Raw genomic sequence first — 19,996 nt, forward strand, 5'->3', positions numbered from 1 at the left:
TTTTTAATCAACATGGTTTATTGAAATGTTGAAAAAGTTGTGTTTAATTAGAGAATTCAATGAAGTTTGGGCCCCCCTGTTAGATTTAATGAAAAGTGTAGTTTACAGTGTGTTGAAAATAGTAGTTCAATCATCTCTGTATTTTGTCTGTATTTCTGTTTCATTCATCTTAGTGTATTTGATTGTTTAATGTAAGTTGATATGAAATTTGTAGCCTATGTATGAATGAAGAAAGAAAAGAAAAAAGAAATGAAATGAGTTGCTTAATAGTTCAGAATTAGGTTTATTCTGACAATCAGAACCGGAAATTGTATCGTTTACTCTGACTTGGCGCCGCCGAGGAAAGAAGAGGGAGTCATTTCAGCTACGCGCCTCAGTGGCTCTGAGGATATGAACAGAGCATGAAGCCAGAGGACAAGTCACACGGCCAGTTTGTAATGGACTAACACTGTCTATGCAGGTAAGTTTTCTCTCTCCGCTCTATCACCTTGTTAGCTGCTGTCATAGTGACATTTGACGTTATAGACAGCGTAAAATTAATTTCTCCTCAATGAAACACACACAGTTACTATGTCCTCTGTTATAATGTAATGTTAATGTTACGTTTCTTTATACTATTGTGCATGCTGTAGCCTAATGAAGCCAATGTAAGTTTTATTATTTTTCAACACTTGTTGGCATCTCAGGCTCTCTCTTTCATAGGAGTGGAGAGAACTACACGCCAGGCTCCATTTAAAATCTCTCAAATTGACGTGGCTTTGATACGCTTCAGGTGTAAAGCTAGCTTTACCTGTCGCATTTAATATGATTCAAGACATTTTCTGGAACTCTAGGATCCGCTCTTTATTTCGGGTTAAATCTTATACACTAAACAGCACCGACCTTCAATTAAATGTCCACTTTTTTTGTAAAAATTCACCTGTTAACGATATCTCCACATTCTCCATCTACCAAATGTATAAGGCAGGGAGGGAGCGGTCCCTGTAAACCAGTCATAAAGTCCATTTTTATTCAAATGTAATACTGCAAGGCGGACTGAATGTATGCCGAATTTATCAACGCATCCTACAGATTTGTTACAAGTGTTACATTATGGTTTACGATGTGTTTGTGTGTAATTTTACAATTCATACATTTTAAAATTTACATTCGCTTATCCGTTTCAGCATAAGATAGAAGTCATGCTATGTTGCTGAGCAACACCTTTTTTTTTTTTTTTTTAAAGCTGTATCTCCATGTCAGTCTGCTGTGCTGTTTGAATACCTCTGTCCCTGTCACGGAAGACTGGATAATTATTTGAATCTTGGATTTCAGTAAAATTCAAAAAGCCTCTATCCTGTTGTATACTGATTCACACACTGAATAGAAATTAGCGTATCAAATCCCTGTAGGATGCTGTGGCGCTACATGTGCAAATGGGCTGCTATCCACCCTGCTGTTTTATTTCTCATTCGTCCCTCTCTGCCAGCATAATGTGAGGATGTGTAGTCCAAAGGGAGAGGGGGATATATTCACTTGTTGGGTGTTTAGTCTTTTGTAAATCAATGGTTTGCTGGGTGTTTGTGTGCTTTGACTCATTATGCATACTGTCTTGACCCCCCAGGCTCCTGCTGCAGTCCCCGGAGAATAAAAGCAGCCTGGTGAATATTTAGTGACGACTTCTCCTGCTCCTTATACCAAGATGGGGAATGGATTATCAGACAACCACTCTCTCTTCCCCTGCCTCCCGTCTTTCCAGGCTCTCCACATTGTCATTCTAGGACTGGACTGTGCGGGCAAGACCACTGTACTGTACCGGCTGCGTTTTAATGAGTTTGTGAACACTGTCCCAACAAAGGGTTTTAACACAGAGAAGATCAAAGTGTCACTCGGAGGTAACCGGAGAACTGCGTCCTTCCACTTCTGGGATGTAGGTGGTCAGGAGAAGCTGCGGCCTCTGTGGCGCTCTTATACTCGCTGCGCAGATGGCATTGTCTTCGTGGTGGACTCGGTGGATGCTGAGCGCATTGAGGAGGCCAAGACGGAGCTGCACAAGATCACACGGCTGGCAGAGAACCAGGGCGTGCCGGTGCTGGTGGTGGCCAATAAGCAGGACCTAAGGAACTCACTCAGCCTGGCTGAGATGGAGAGCATGCTGGCTCTGGGTGAGCTCAGCGCCGCCACACCCTGGCACCTGCAGCCAGCATGTGCTATCATTGGTGAAGGCCTGCAAGAAGGTCTGGAGAAGCTGCACACTATGATCATTAAGAGGAGGAAGATGCTCCGGCAACAGAAGAAGAAGAGATGATGTGTTAACAGTGGAAACTATACAATGTGAGCTGGATCTAAAGCTACACAAGAACTAATGTGAGCTGCATACAATCTGCTGGTCATTGTGTTGCTATGAAAGAGACACAGCGATCCCTGTCCAGTCATTCGGCGTCCCCTTTGAAGTCTGATTGGTTGAGTATGATCCATCCAGTGGAACTGTTTGTTCGGGTCAGCCAATGTTTGGCTCCCACAGAGGACAGTGGGATTGATTTTGCCCTGTGGATTTTGGATGCTAACAATCCTATATCCTGTCAGCAACAAGGGACGCTGAAGTCACTCTAAAGGAAGTACAGTATTATGCTATACAGCAGCAAGCTATGAAGTTTACACTGAACTCTAAATGTAAAAGACAGACAGTGTCTCTTTTATGTTATTTGTTCAAATATGTGCTGCCAATCTGTTCATAAACAATCAGTCTTTATATTTTTATTCTACCAAAGCTTGTGTTGAGATTACACACAGGGCCATACAGCATATTACAGCCAATCAATCAAAGTTGTATATGTCAGTATAATGACAGATAGTATTTTTTACCATGTTGCACAAAGGGGGTTTGGTCCAGAAGTTTACATGAAAATTAATGATTCACTAAGTACAGGATGACAATGACCCTAAAACACAAACACTACTCAAAATGCCCACAGTGTTGGTGATGGAAAGCAACTGACATGACCAGCCAAAAATATTCTCAGCACAATCACACTGATAGTAGAAAATGTTCATCTATCTAAAACATCAGTGCTAAATGTCAGGTTTTGGTGTTGGACCTTCAGAATGAAAAAAGGCAGGGGCTTCTTTCAAGAGCCGCCACTTCACACTAACATTAAATCAACAGGCAAATGAAGGAAACAGCCAGTTTCAGTTTTTAGCCCCAAAAGATCAGAATGCATCACAGACACATGGTGTGTTTTGAGTGAAGGGAATGGCTGATAGTTCCTCTGTACTGAATTGGGACCTTTGTCAAAGTTAGATTACCTCCACCACACTGTAACTTCCATTTACAGATGATAAAACAACTACTCATTTAAAATAACAGAAAAGTAAAACTTTGTTTTAAAGTATGTGTCATGGTTTAGAAGTAAAAGATGCTTCTTTGATTAATTAACCCATCCTCCATTGATTGTTACCTAGCGAGCTAACTAGCTAGCTAACATTTGTTAAGGAACATAAGCCTGCTAGTAGGGCAAGTTGAACTTGAACAGTTTTCAGTGTTATACAATGCCTTGGTTTCAGCACAGATACCAAAAAGATACTTTTTTGATACTTTTAGAAATATAATCATGACTTCCTAAAAAAACCCTGTTTTAATTTACCAAAAGAAGACTAAATTCTCACAAACTATGTCCAAATAAAAAGTTTGAAATTAGGATTTATTTATTATAAACTACCAAATCAAGGAATATGTTAACAGGCTAATAAATTTGACATTCAGTACTTGATAGTTGATATACTGCAGACATGGTCAATACCAAAAAATGAATGTTGAATATTTATCCTTCTTGCTAGTCAACAAATGTTAGTGCTGGACTGCTTGGAGTGAATTTTCTTCCACAGACATGTAGTAGTTGTAAAGTTAGTTAAGTGAGTTAACATTAGTTTACTACCCCTGCTAGCAAGCTAACATTCCTCAGCATTCCCAACATTCCTACCCTCTTCCATACATTTGTTAGCTTACTAGCTAAAATTGGCATAACTTGCCCCTGTTGTTGACAGTGATTTGGCTATCATGCTCAGTAGCTAGCAATTATTGTCTGTTTGTTGTCGTCAAGAAGAGCTGCCGCGGTTATTGCATTACCATGGTAACGCTATCATGTTATACCCACCGCAGAGTCAAGCTGATCACCACTTCACTGCTAAATGAGTGGCTCAAGTGATGGGACATTACTTGAGCCAGGAGCTCAAAAAGACAAACAGGCAGTCTTATAAATGCTACCTGGCGGGGAAAATAATTTGTGACCACTTCAAAGAGCCTTGTAAGAGAGTTTGTCAGTATTAACTATACTATGTTGTTACATTCAAAGTATTTTTCCAAAAACAGGTGTTGGAAAAGGAGGGGGTTGCCTTATATTCGGGCCAATGTGGTATTTAGGAGCTAATTATTTTATAACATCAGAGGTTTAATTTTGTGTGGTAAGGAAAAAATTATACCGCGGCAGCTCTATCATCAAGCTAATTTACTAGTATATTATTTGTCAACCATTCAATTCTTCTTCAGTTGTAGTTTTAGTTGTTCCATGGTTTTGGCTTGTGCTCATGGAGTGTAGTCTATGCAATGCATTATTAACTGCGATGAAAGGTTCTGTGTTTGGCTACCTAGCTGTGGTTAAATTCTTAAAGATATAACTAATCATACTGGGGTAACTGGGGAGAAATATATACATCCTAAAAAAATATTATCAGCTAATCACAAAACTGATTATTTTGATAACAGTCCAATAACAGAGCCACCCGTTGCAGCTGTAGTATCTGCATGTGGCTGTAAAAGGTGAGAATTATTGGGGAAGCTGTGACATCGTCACCAACTCAGCTCCCTATAGATGTGTCTTGTGTAATCCTGTTGATTGACAGACCAGTTAGCTCAGCAGGAATATTTCTCAGTTGCCTGTCGAGTCTGTCCTCAGAGACAGGCTGGTGTCAGAGCCAGCTTCACCTAGATCTGAAGACACATTCACATGTTCAGCAGAGCCGACGTCTCAATGCACTTTAATGGCCCTTTTCCTGACCTTCAAATGGACTCTAACAGAATCCTGTATGATTCTGGAACGGGAAGAAGTGAAATATTGCTTCAAAGAAGCGTTTTACATATATACAGTACATATATATGGGAAGTTGGATACTGTTGCCAGGTTTCACTCTTCCACTCTGTTTGGCAGGGTGCTCATATTTATGTGTTTGGAATAAAGCAACAAAAGAAAAGTGACAAAACTCAGTGTTGTGTGTCTGTTTGTAGCTCATGTAGCAGTTCAGAGCACAGTCCATCAGGTGCAGGTTGTTGGTTTGTGTGTTACTGACGCACTGTTCACAACAAGGGGTGATAAAAGGGTGAGTCATGGCAGCTTTCGCAGGAAAACAAAGCTCTTCCTGCTAGTGTGGAACATTCAGACACCAGTAGCTTTTACAGCACAGCAAACTGGAGCTGATGTATGGAGTCATGTTCTTCCACATTGTACAACAGTTGAATCTCTCAGTACTCTAAACATGAGCATGTTGCATCATTATGAATATTCAAATGAAAGATAGTTAAACAGCAACACTTTGCATTTATATTAGTCGTTCATCCAGAGGGACACATTACACTGTTGCCTAAAATCCAAATGTTCTGCTGTTTCCCCTTCAAATGATCAGCTTGTAAGAATTTGCTGAAAAAGACCATGACATGTGATTGAAAGCTCTGAAAAGCTAGTAAGTGCACCTTTACCCTCCAAACCCAGTTTTCCCATAGGTCACTTCATTCCTGACCTTGAAAAAAACTTCTAACTCAATGGCCACTTACTTAGTTTTTCTAGAGCTTGAATGTGTATGCTGCATCAGCGGATGGTGTTTTACCAGGTACATCCTGTACTTCAGGAAAAAACGCCCAAATGATGACAAAAAGTTGTCCAAAATGTCACAAGGTGACCAAAGCCATTATTACCCACCCAGCATCGGATATCTGCATGGATGGAAATGTTCACATATGTTGGCAAATACACTCATGTAGTCATAAAAGAGATGTTTGCGTCACGAGGACCACTGCAGCTGTGAAGAGACGGAAAGTAATTTATACTTGTCTATGTCGCTCACGCCGCACTGTTCTACTATTCTGTTCATTAAAGGACACATATTCTGCACATTAACAGGTCTATGATTATATTCTGGGGCTTATTTGTCTTAAACTGACCCTTTATGCAGCTCCTCAGTTCAACAATGAGCCAATGTCAGCTCTTGGCAAGGTAGACAAAACTGTCAGAAAGAAGCCCTGACTTGCAGGGAGCAGTTTTGCAACTTTGACCATGTTTAACATCCAACATCATAACAGGATATAAATGACAGAAAACCACAAAAATGTCCCATTTAAAGGTCACTAAAAACAGAATAAAACTTAAAGTGAGAGCTAATTCAGGAAGATTATCTTACTCATGCTTCCAGATCAATAAGCTGACTGATAGTTCCAGTACGGCTCATGGTGTGACTGCCACTATAAAATCATGATGTCAACCTCACATATCTTTTCAGCTTTTCCTGTTGTGCGCACTACAACAAATCTTTCAAGTCTCTCCTGATTGAACTCGATTACATTGTGTTTAAAAAACTGCCATCCCTGTCTAGACAATTTGTAGTTTTTTGCATTATTACAAATATTAATGTGATTTTGGATGAGGTTTTGGTTTAACTTTGACTCTTAAAAGCACATTTATAAGGTGATTCACACATGATTCACAGATATCACATACATGCTTACTGTGAAGCAAGGCCATATGAAGTTGCTGTCATTTTAAATGGAGTTTGGTGTAAATTCCAAACAGTTTCTCAGTAGCTCTCTCATGCATTTGTGTTGTGGTGGACTGTTAGTTTTGGTGGCCATGAGAGGAGTGGGGGGTTGGGGGTGGGGTGAGGGGGGGGTTGTTCTGGCTCAGACTGGGTGTGCTCAGAGAACAATACCAAGCACAAACACATGGAGGGAGAAGATTATGGAGGGTGACGAGGGGCGGGGGGAGAAGCACATGAACTGTTATGGACTCGTTTCTTCACACTGTGTTTGGAGTTTCTGGGGCTGAAATCATGTGGTGCACACACACACACACACACACACACACACACACACACACACACACACACACACACACACACACACACACACTTTACCTCCTGGTCATCCAGCCAAAGATAATGGAGATGAAACTGGCACATATTGTAATTGTTTCAGAGATAATGAAATATGTAGGCAGACTGGCTTCCCAGCATGCTCAGCTGAGTCCAGCAACCTCAAAAAGAATTTAAAATGGTTAGTTATTTATTCAGTTCTTTAATAAGCTTACTGTTGGAGTTGTTGGAGCAGTGGAAGAAAACATTTTATCAGTGTATTCATATATTTCTCATCACCATGCTTTCTGCATGTATCAGAAACAGTAAAATGATGCATATAAAAGTAAAAAAGCCTCATTAGGGACTGACTGTGAACACTGTTGTCCTCCCTGCATCTGCAGCAATATGGCTGCCTGCCCAGTGCCCCTGTATATTTTCCATTACACAAAGCTCACGCAAGGCTGGGTGGCATGCCAGGTTAAGCCTCTCCCTCTTCCCATGGCCCTTGGCTGGAGGATAACCAACACACTTTAGCACAGTGACAGAGGGGCTTCAGGGGTCACTTGTTCCCAAACATCCATATCAGCCTGCCTGACTTCCTGGAACAGCAGAGTCCTGGCCGGCACTCCTCACTTTGATCCTGGACTCTAATTATCAGTGGATTAGTGTGGGAGCAGCTGAGACACAAGACACTAATGGTCAGAATGAAGGAATAAAACATGTGTCTATTGATATTTTTAAGTAAAAGTGAGTTGAGTCAGATTTTTCTTCTCATGTGAAAAAAATATTCCCGTTTCAGATTTGCTTTGGGTCACATTCATGTGTCAAGACAAATCTGACAAGAATTAGATATCTGCTGATGTGACTTTGATCTAAACCAGGGGGTCTCAAATTCAGTTTGGCTTGTGAGACAATGTCATGTGGCCCCCCACATGTTTAGAATCCATTGCTTGATGTAGCCTGCAAATTAATTTGACTTTTTTTTTTAATTTAGAGTTTTCTCCAGACTTTTATATTAGTTAAATCATTTAATTTCCTCAACAAAGCTTGGAGCATAAGAAATATATTTAACAAGCTGATCCTGACCCTTCAGATAAGACCAACAGCACTCGCTCATCAAAAAATGTCTTTTTCTGAACCTAAAAGAAAAGTTCACCTGGAGCACAGTTTCAAGAGAAGTGGACAATGAATTCACTATTTTTACATGGAGTTAAATGTGACCTCTTCCTGTCTCATCTGCAAGAAGAAGGCAGTCTTAAACAGTAGAATGACAGGTAGCTTTGGAGTGTGCATGACTGAAATTAATTGCCCCCCTTTGGAGAGAATAACCTGGCCAGTGGCCCCCGGGGTTATTCAAGTTTGAGACCCCTGCTCCTAACACACAGATCATATCTTTCCACTCACTTCAAAATGCTGCATTTTATCTTGGGACGTTTCCCACAAAACAGTGATGGGGGAAATCCAGCTCACCTCACTGTGTTTCCTTGTTTAGACCAATGGCAGATGGTGATTAGCTGTGTTTGTGGCTCAGGTTGACATCTACAATTTGTTACACATGCAGGCTGTTTTGAGAGCAAACACAAGAGGCACATACAGTATGAGTCACTTTACAGGCTGCCAATAAATACTAGCAGTGTCAAAGTAGACGAAGGAACTGGTCTATTGTAGCATTTAAATGTATGGAATCTGGCAGAGATAAATGATAAATCAAAGGAAGGAACAGATAGAATGTCTAAAATCTGACATGTATCTACAAAAAGCAGAGCTTTAATCCACAACATTCAGTATTAGTGCCAACCTTAAGAAACCCATTATGTTTGAACACCCCCTGTGTCCCGGGCCTGTCAGTCCTCTGCTGTTTCAGCTCCAATATTAGAGCTTTTGTAGAGAGTAAAACAAAGTATGTGGTCATTAAATGCTTTAATAAGGAGTGTGGAGCAGATCTGGACTCCTAAACTTTTTATTTTACAGCAGCTGTTACCCTGCTCCTGAAGTTCAGGCACAGTAAAGGATCAAAGATTTAAGAAGTAAAGCAACAGTATCTTGCAGTCTCTCCACTGACGTGTGTGCCAGTGTGCTTGTGTATTTCAGTCATATTCAGCGGTCCTGTCTTTGATCCCTTGTTTTCTTACAGCTGAGGAAATGGACTTTGAAAGTACACCCATCCATCTGAGGAGTGCGTATTCAGCATGGGGTGGAGGGGGGTTTGTTCAAACTGATTGATGACTGTGTGAACTGCTAATCTGGTCCCCCGTCAGCGTGAGCTGTGAAGGGTGTAAACGGTGGGGTCGTCACAGCGAGGACAGGATGTGGTGATAAGGGAAGAGGAACCACTCCCTACCCGCTTCGGTTTCCTGAGAAGAGCCTGGCTGTCTGCCACTGTGACCCCGCCCCCCAAACCAGACCTGAACCAACCCTGAAACACCGAGAGGAGAGGGGTACTCTTCTCTGAACTACATCGTCTTTTTCAACTGTCATTGCAATCGAAGTTGGTCGATCATCCATTCGACAGCAACTCCTTAGCCAGGATTTCAGAAATACTGGGGTCAACTCAACTGACAAAACTCTACCGAAAAGAACTGTCTCACAACTGTTTTCCTTATAATTAATACTAGATTAAATAGCTCAATCCAGTAATGCCCCTGGAAAGTGATCAGGGAATTACAGTTCTTGTAAATTGAAGTGTTAGTGTTTTGATTCTCATCATCGTCTAAACACAGGTTCAAGGCTTGCATGATTAACCAAACCAAATTTCCAGAATGAGAATCTATGTGTTTCCATCCACTACTATTAGCAGGATATTAGCAGTTGGCTTCATCCAGATAACCAGGGATATTTACTAAGACTTCTGCTGAACTGTAGTTTTCTGCTGCTTAACTGGGAATACTGGTTGAAGAAAAGACACTTTTGGAACTGCAAGCACCATCCCACATGAGGAACGCTGTATGTGAGGAAATATTAAAATGTCCTGAGCCTCTGAGCTCAACAAAAACATCAGTGATTGAATGAGTTATGAGAAATCAGGGGAAGATTTTTGGTAAAACTTTAAAACTCCTTTCACAAGACTGTTTTTTGTAAACAGATAATACAACGGTCTAGTCTACATAATAACTATAACTGGAGCCTTTAAAAGTCAGGGAAAATATGCAGGAGGGACCTCAGGGAAGCAGAAAGTAAAGTTGTGTGAAAAATAAGAGACTGCTGCATTCCTGCTCTTTAATCGTGTTGTGTTGCTGAGCACAGAGCTCCGCCAAAGTCACTTTGTAATGCATCTTTCTCACTGTTTCTCTCTGTTACATGCTCTATCCTTATAAAACAGTGCTCACATATCACATTTCAGATGTAGTTTCATGCTGCATCGGTCAGTCTGTACTGATAAATCAGGTGCCTCTAAATAGGAACGCCTTAAACATATTGTATGAGCTCAAACATGCACAATTGTACCACTTTTCTCCCATTTTATCAGCACAAAACATCTGTGTGGGCCTTTAGTAAAGAAGGAGGAAATGCAATTCAGCTGTTTATCACCTAAAGAGCAGCCACAAAATCTATATGCCCCAATGAGATGACATCATTAAAAGATCTGCAGTCAAAGCTCAAATGATGGAAAAACGTGGAGAATATGATGGAAATATGACATTTCTGTTTGTTTCATGTATTAATTTGAGGAACGTTACAGTCTCCTCATCACTCCACACAGAATCTTCACTGATGTTCAAGTCACATGCATCATGTACATCATCATTTCCATTGCTCTTTGTCAGATTTTCATTCATCAATTCATGTTTTATGGTCAGTTTACACTGAAATTCATTTTGCATCCTTAGGCAGTTCCATTCAAGAGATTCACACACAGATTAAACATAAAGTTACACATATGACACTTTTCATACACATACAAAACACATAAAACAGTCATGACTATCATACATATATTATATCCTCTGGATTCAGATCTCAGTTAGCAGCACACTGATGTTGGATTAGCAGCAGCATAGCCTGATGTATGAAAGAATTCTTCAGCTTGTTGTATTTAAATTGCGGGACTCTAAATCGCCTGTTAGAGGCCAGAAGTTGGTACTTTCTATTTAAAACATGCGAGGAGTCAGAAGAGATACTGTTAACAAGTCTAAGCACGCTTGTGTTATGATCTATTTGAAAGGAGTGTGCCACAGGTTGGCCAATAATCTTCCCACAAATTTGGATTTGATTATATAGTTTAGTTTGAAGTTTCACAGATAGGCTGCTGAGCCAGGCCGTGCTGCAGTACAGCATGACACTCAGATTTTCCACCTCAGCTAAGCATTAACACTCAGGTCTGTTTATGTGCAAATAAAAATGGACACACACTTAACGAGTATGTTTTTAACATATGAGGGCTGCTAAAACTCTTGAATTTCCACAAAAATACACTCACTGGTAGCTACAGCCCTGATCACACCACAGTTATTCATCACCCATCTTATTTGTCATCCATCGTGTAAATCATGAGTTGAACAGCAGAATCATGTCAATGTACAACAAGGCACTTTTTTCCAGGAGGCCTTTCCGCTGTGCCAAATCAGTGGTCTCCTTGAATTGAGCTGTGCTGTAAACACAGTCAGCCTGAATACAGATTTAAGCCGGAATTATGGTCGACACAAGGGGTTAAAAGGAGTCATAGCCACAGAAAGATGGGCGCAAAAATGGCAACAATGTAGATGACATTGAAACAGCTGTATGGTTTGTTGTAAGTCAATGTTCAGCAATAATAACTCTTTTTTTGAATGTTGTTAAAATTGTTAACGGCTTTAATCAACCACTACCACAGCTTCCAACAACAAAAATGATATTTCACTCTTATTATCAGGCTACATTCATTCATTTTCATATACACATTCAAACATTTCTACTACATATGTTCTTGTATGTTAGAAATGTTCATTTGGGGGCTTGTCAAAACTGATTGAAAACTCTTAAAGTTGTCAATGTGTTTTTGGGCATCTAGATTTGGTGGCTTAGTGGCGGTAGGCCTGTGTTATCTGGATGTTTCTGGTGGTTTGTGCCTGGAGCCAGGTGTACTGTGTATTGCCTTTTGTGTTTTGGGTGACTTTTTGGACACTGTTTTGTTGGCTTCTTGGTCATTTGTATTTGTAGTCAGATGTACTGTGTGTTGCCTTTTATGTTTTGGATGACTTTGTGATCACGGTTTTGTTGGCTTTGTGCTTGTTGCAGTAATTTGTGAGTCGTAACATATGCGTATCTTATATTTTACAGCACTGCGTTTCTGATCTGTGGGATCATCACTGTTAGATAAACTACTGGATGTATCTCTGATTTCCACATGACTCAGTCAAAGTATGTTAACAACATCATATGCTGACCAGCTGTGTCACTCAGTGGCTCTGAACACTCCAAACATGCAGACAGCAGAGAACGGCCTGTACTAGTTCTTGTTGCGTAATCCTGACCTTCCAGTGTTGGTTTCTTTTATCTCTGTTTAAACAGAACCAGCCATCATCTCCATTTAACTAGAATCAAAAGGTACTTTGAACGGCCCAGCTTATTTATTGTACTTATTTACAGTCTCAGAGCTGTTCCTGACCCCTATGGAAGGAAAATCGGACTGCTGAGGGCCTGAAAGTCTGAACAAAGCTGCTTTCCCTCTAAAGGCTTCAGTAGGAAGAGGGAGGCAGCTCGCTAATGTTCAGGATTTATTTTCCTGGTCAGAGGTTCATGACATTGACAGATATGGGAGCAAAGTTGCGACAGTCCCAGCAGCCAGGAAGCCGGGTTACACACCACCTTGTTCTGTGCCGTAATAAAAAGGCCACATGTTATCTGTGCGTCAGTAATCACACTCGCCACATTTACAGAATTCAAGGTGGTATTATTCCTCTGTGGACCTCACACTTCAAAGAGATTCAATCTGTAATTAAGTATTTTATGTGCCATCAATCAGATAATAAACTGCACCAGAAAAGACTCTGAAGGGCAAATCTGCTTTAAAGTTATCAAGGTCTCATGACATGACGCTTGAATCTGCTGTCCAGATTTCTTGCTGAGGATGAAAAATGTGTGTGTGTTTGTGCGTGTGTGTGTGTGTGTATATCTGTTGTCATTTGATTAATAAAGTATCTAGAATTTATATATCAGCAATGGGCCCAATCTCACAGGAAATTATTACCTATATAAAAATAACTGCAATTTTTGTCACTGTACAGGTGAATTCAGCTGTGGCAATTTTAACCGTATTTATATATAAAATTGATCATTTCTTTCCCTTGTACGGCAGAACGGAAACACATGTTCAACCCCTTTGATGCATGATGTTTATTAAAGTGGAAAGTTAAGTTTGTTTGTTTTGTTTTTTTTTACTTATGTTTCATATAATACATTAAACAGTATGGGAGCCCATTCCCACCACAAAAAAAGATGAAAATTTATGAATGATAAAAAAGAAAAATATGCAGATAAAGTTGAAATTCTGAGACTTTTAACTCACTGAGTCTGTGATTATAAGATAATAAGCCAAAGTATGACTCTAAAAGTCACTCATATACTTGCTTTTATCTACAGGTTCACGTGTGCATCATGGCTACCTTGCGTGTCCTGCATTCCTTGGGGGAGCTGTTTATGCACGTACTCAGAAATTAATGCTACACATTTGTGAGATGCAATTCAGTGCATGACCAGTTGGGGCAGTATCACAAAACAAGGTCAGCAGCAGTGTCCAGTCACAACAACAATAGTGCAAAGTTTTGGAGAGAAACTCATACCGATGCTTATTGTCGCCACTGCCACTTTTTCTGCCATGATCCCAACATCTACAACACTGCAACCTCCACGAGAGTCACCCTCATTTCTGTTTATGTTGTTCAAAAGTTGAAGTTCAAGGAATTTCTGTGTCAACAAGGAATGATTAGGCCCCGGTGATTTTTAATCACCCATGTTTACACAAAACAAATGTGAACAATGATGCTGGAATTGCAGCTGTGGTCTACGTGTTGGTAAAAAGCCAGTGTATCTGGCTTTATAATTCTGACTTTAAAAGATACTTAATTAAAAACTCATTGACCTAATATTTGTCTTTTTCTGGCAGGAATGGGCTTCCATAAAACTACTCAATGAGACATATAGGTAATGATGTAGAAATATTAGATTCAATTGAATTTCATTGCAGCGATATATTCTAAATGGCTAAAAATGACCTTAAATTAAAGGTGAAATACTGACTTGAACCACTTACCAAAAAATAATGTACACTTTGCTTAAAATTGTAATCTAAAGACCATGATACACAAATTGCAAAATACATAAAAGATACAGCTGTATTTATACTACAATCAACTGAATCCCCTTGACCACACACAGGTGATCCCTATTTAACTAATTACTGTATCTGGCGGCACAGTGGTGCATTGGTTAGCACAGACACCTCACAGTGAGAGGGTTCTGGGTTAAAACTGTATGCTTTCCAAAAGTGCAGACTGTTTCAGCAGTACTTGACTAAGCCACAGACTGAATCTTTATGCACTTAATAAGCAGACTAGCCCGGAACCTTCTGCTATGGAGGTGAGTTGGTTTTGGAGCATTGCAGCCTGCAGAGTCAGAGCAGGACCTGTGCTGTTCTGTTTTGTCTAAGGAGGGTTTGTTAACTTAACGGGTGGGAAAGAACAGAGTTTCCTGGCCCGGCCCTCCACTCTTTCCTGGCCTGCTTAGACGGTGTCTTCCACCATGACGGGATTTTTGACTTTTAACAGAAAGATTGCAACTCTGCAGGAGTACATGCATGATATTTTAGAAAGATGTGGAGGGAGGGGGCTTTCAAAGCTATTCAAGTCATTGGACAAGGAGTTCTTATGGAGTATACTGTTCTATTAACAAAGTACATTTACTCAAGTACCACTACTTTATACGTCTACTTACTACAGATTTGTGCATCAGAACTTTGTTTTTTCCTTTTTCCTTCCTCATTAATCATCTCATGACCCTTCAGATTTATCTGGTGACCCTTTGTTGGAGCCCAACCTCTGGGCTGGAAACCACTACCTGACTGTATGTTAAGTAGTTCAAATTAGCATGCAGCAGTATTAATTTAATAATGTCATATACAATAATACATAAGTCACAGGGGACATTTCACTGCTGATATATTTTACTCAAGTAGGATTTAAAATCTAGGACTTTTATTTGTAATTGAATCATTTTACATTAATGAAATGGTTCTTTTGCCGAAGTAAATTATCTAAATACTGCGTCCACCATGACCAGCTGTGCTTTAGTAAGCATGTGGAATATTATTGTGACACCATTTTTTTAAACTTTTTGTATCTTATCAAACTTCTGTGCTTTTATTCTGAATGTCAGACGCATATTCCTGAAGCCTTATTCAAAACTTTTCCTCAGCCATGTGTTCAGTTTAGCAATTTGTTCACACAGTTCAATAATCTAAGCACAAAGATTTGATATTTGTTTTCTACCATGTGACCCCTGGCAAGTTCTAACATTATTTTATGGAAACCTGAATAAGGACTTAAATTGTAAACATATGAGCTGACCTGTAAAGAATTAACCAGTAAACCTTCAGTGTGAATAGCCAGTACCACTGTGCACATATGAGGAAGAGTTTTATTTTCACTGGAATAAACAGTTTCTTCTGCTTTACACATTACATCTACAGTTTAATTACAGCATTTATTTGTTTTCATCACAGATGATTTACACACAGTCAACTGGCTGTTAAAACTTCAAAATATACCTGATTTACTTAAGTCAATAAATATCATTATTTATCTTCTGACTTGTGACTTATGATCATTGATATTTCTATTTTCCACAGTAAACTGTTCAACTGATACTTTCTTGACTTCATACATGTTCATTTCTTGTGATGGCGCATGCATTTTTAAGTTGCAAACTATCCCTTTAATGCAAAGCAAAGTGTTTTGTGCAAAAACAAGTTGAAGAGAGAGACTTGGCACCAAAGCACATGTGAATAGCCAGTACCACTCTTCGCAAAGGAGGAATAGTCATATTTTCACTGGGACAAACAGCTTATTCTGCTTTACACATTACATCTACAGTTTAATTGCAGCCTTTATTTGTTTTAATCAAATCTATGATTTACATACAGTCAACCAGCTGTCAAAACTCCAAAAAATACCTGATTTAATAAAGTCAATAAAGATCATAATTTATCTTCTGTCTTGTGACTGATGATCATTGATATTTCTATTTTCCGCAGTAAACTGTTCAACTACTACTTTCTGCATTTCACACATGACTTTGACAGCTTGTGACAGTGCATGCATTTTTAAATTGATCTTAATGCAAGGTGGTTGGTGCAAAAACAAGTTGAAGAGAGAGACTTGGCACCAAAGCAGAAAAAAAGAGAGACATACATGAAAGAGACAGCTAGCAGAAGATATTATTTTATATCTCAAGACTACTTTTCTCAGGATGAGATATTTTCAATTTTCTGAGTGCAGAGAGGAAACATAACTCTATGTTTCAGTTTGGAAAGATTCAAAATACTCTCCCTCAGTCCAGCCTCAGTAAATCAGATGATATGTTACAGCAGATAGTGCAAAAACACATTCTTTAGACTCACTCTTTTGACTATTGTGCCCGGTGCAGGTTGCATCACCCCAGCCCTTGTTTTGCGAAAACACACTGAGGCGGAGTCAAATTAGAAGCAGCCCAATAAAATTCCAGCTGTCATTTGTAAATGCATGTGTATTCCTTCCAAACTGTTACATAACTTGGCCCATGTTCTGCACAGATGCTGGAATTTTGTCTCTGTCTTTGTCCACCACACTGATCCTCCAACCCTTACATAATCTTTCTTTATCGCTGCCCCATCCCTCTGCCTGAATATTTCAACAGAAAAAGACAGGTTGGAGAAGACTCTCTGCTTCTCAACCACTAGTTCAGCTCATGTGGACGCTGCCTCCGACTGAAGTCTGCTCAGCAACAGTGAAGTGTGGCGTGATAATCAGGGCAGATGGGCTTTTTATTTCTCTGTGTGGCTGACACACTTCTGTACTCACTGCATGTCATGCTACTTGTGAGGCACACTGGAAATTATTAATATACTGTATAAAGGATAAATGACTGTATGATGTTTTAGTTGGCACTGCATGGTTCACTCGTAGCTCCCTAGCAGCAGGGTGGAGGGGGGATGGAAGGAGAGTGCAGGACTAACAGGGAGCCACCACTTGACGCTTCATTAGCACCTTTGACTGACATGCTGAGAGGGCTGGAAGCTAAAATCCTCTCCACTTGTCTCAACTGTTTGAACAGGCTGACATGTCACCCCCGTCCTCTTTAAAGGATGTGACAAATAACACACGCCTGGAACAGCTTACACACTTGCTAATGTTTGTTTGATCTGATCAGCTCTGACTCGTGTCCTCACTCACTGAGCAAGGCCCATTAACTATAGCAGGGCTGAAGCTGCAGATAAAAAGTGTTGCTTTTAGAAAATGACTGAAGAGCAAAGCATCTGTTAAAGTTGAAAAGAGTAACATGTTTTAAAAAATAGTTCAACATTTTGGGAAATACGCTTTCTGTTGAGGTGTTTCTAAACTGTGGCAGGCTAGCTGTTTCCCTCGGCTTCCAGTCTTTATGCTAAGCTAGGCTAACCACATCCTGACTCCCACACTCTATTGGACATACAGACATGCACGCAACAATATTTTGAATTGTGTCTCGACCTTAAAAATGTTTTCAAATGCTCTTTTTAACACATGTTGTTTTGCATTGTAATTTACTGTATTTTTATGACCTGATTTGATCATTTTATTTCTGCTGTCCAGCGAACACAGATTGGAGTAATTATCCAGATTCTTTGCATAACTTTGTGCCATAAAGCAATACAGAATTTCCACTAAATCTGACCACTAATAATCAAATCACAGAATGCAGTAATCGAAATGATGCATAACTTTGATTGTTAAGGGAATTTGGTTAGAGGAGCATTTCATTAATGTTTTTGTTTCCATGCTATGTAGCAAAGTCATGTGACTACTGAAGATCCTCTCTCAGAAATATATTATGTCAGATAGTGATATACTGATGTTAACATGAGTCAGGTACTTTTATTCTGACATTATGGACAACATTTACATACTTTAATAGCTTATTTTATTTACTTCTTACTATGAACTACTTAGGTGTTAAACAGGGCATCTGAAGTTGGCTATCATGCTCTCAAAGTTAGCTTCAAAGTTAGCTTTGTGCAAGAATATATTGTCACTAATATACTTTTTTCCTCAGAGTGGTCATCACTATTTTATCATCATTATTGCAATTTTAGACAGATTTATATTGTGTTTCCTGTCCTTGTCACATTTCTGCTGATTGGCATAATATCACGATTGACTCTCACTATCAGTTAGACTTGACTTAAAGGAGTACTCCATGATAAGTAAATGAATAAGTATCAAAATAGATGCAGCAGAAACAGAGTTATCATCTTTTTTATTCTACACATTCTTCTTCCTTGTCAATGCCTGGCACCTACATTACTCAAAATGCAAAATCGACCGCAGACAGTTCGGTCAGAGATTCAAGTGTATTATGCTAGTAGTAGCTAATATATCCTGGAGCTGCTAGCCTCCAGCAGAGATGAGGAGTGGGCTACAGAGGTCTGGTAACCTTATTGCTTTCTAACTCCTCACCCTCAAGGTTTTTTTCATTTTCAAACTTATAGTCAGCCCCAACTGACACTGACTCATTTGATATCACTCGAAGCAATATATCAGATTTCACACAGCTCCCTCTGGAGACACAAAAGACTTTATACTACATTTTCACATATGCAGTAGTTCTCCTTAAAGTTGTAATAAACAACATTCAGCCTCACTAGATGTCAGCAAACAACTATTTGCTATGTAAAGATATAGTGAATTAATGGTGACCTGAGCAGAGAATGAAGTCACACTCCCTCTGTGTGTGTTGTTATCTGAGCTTCTCTGTTCTTTATTTTGGTAGCCAATCCAGTCATGCATGCATTTTATTTCATGTTAGTGCATGTAAGCATGCATTTGATATGTATATGAGTCCCTCCGTGTCCTCCGTGTCCATTTCCAAGATGGTGGCCGTGTCACAAACTTTCTCAAATTACAGCTAAACAGTACACTAAAATATGTTTCTGAAAACGTTTGAGAAATAGGCAACACAGTAACAGAATCTAGAACTGCCTAGTTTGACAGTTTGATCTGAGTTTTGTGAGCTGACGGCCCAGGGACCGCTTTCTTTTTTTTTCTTCCAACTTTATTAAATAAACGACGTGCACAGTTTTTTTTGGTCTGAGATGTTGGTGCTATAGTGCGACAACTAGTGGCTGAATGTTGTGTATTGCAACTTCAAGACCCTTTAAGTGTTGACTACAGCCCTGGTTTTATCTGATCTGTTAAACCCATTACACCAGCACATGGGACTAAAACTGGTCTCTTCCTAAAATCTGATTCAGTCCATATTAGAGGTTTGTCAATTATAATTATAATGATTGTTCAATTGACTGAATTTGACTTTATTAAATAAAAAGAATTTGAATGTCCTTAAAAGGTTACTGGCAACTTGAACTGAAAATATCATAGACACCCAAACCTCCCACAGCCCTATTGTCGTCAGTACCTAAACACTGTTTCCTCCTCTACATCCGCACACAAAGACAAGGAGGGAAGCATGGAAGCTCAGCCTCAGATGATAATGATCATGTGTGCTGGTCAGAGTAAGAGAGCTGGAAATGACGGCAGTGTGGAGAGTGTATCTGCAGCAGGCAGATTACCTAAAATGTGTGATCCTTGGTGTAGAGACTGTGGTGTAAATGGTTGAAGCGGCTCCAACAGGAGGCAGCTGTTTAGCAGTAAGATAGGCCTGCAGTCTATCCAAGTGTTCTTGGCACCGACAGACC

General features: G+C 39.7%; 1 protein-coding gene across 2 annotated transcripts; it reads left to right on the forward strand.

Moving 5' to 3' along the window:
• The first annotated feature begins 340 nt into the window (after positions 1-340).
• On the forward strand, positions 341-5,239 carry arl4ab (ADP-ribosylation factor-like 4ab). 2 transcript variants are annotated; one of them, XR_010931573.1, is made up of 3 exons: positions 341-460; positions 1,604-4,174; positions 4,205-5,239. XR_010931573.1 is itself a non-coding variant. In XM_067611666.1 (2 exons), the coding sequence occupies exon 2, from the start codon at positions 1,682-1,684 to the stop codon at positions 2,285-2,287; it is 606 nt and encodes a 201-aa protein (XP_067467767.1). In that variant the 5' UTR covers positions 341-460; positions 1,604-1,681; the 3' UTR covers positions 2,288-5,239. The 2 variants fall into 2 exon arrangements, 1 of the variants encoding a protein (XP_067467767.1); XM_067611666.1 differs by having other exon boundaries at positions 1,604-5,239.
• The last annotated feature ends 14,757 nt before the right edge of the window (positions 5,240-19,996 follow it).

The sequence above is a fragment of the Thunnus thynnus genome, chromosome 15 (genome assembly GCF_963924715.1).
Source record: "Thunnus thynnus chromosome 15, fThuThy2.1, whole genome shotgun sequence".
In the NCBI taxonomy this organism is placed as follows: domain Eukaryota; kingdom Metazoa; phylum Chordata; class Actinopteri; order Scombriformes; family Scombridae; genus Thunnus; species Thunnus thynnus.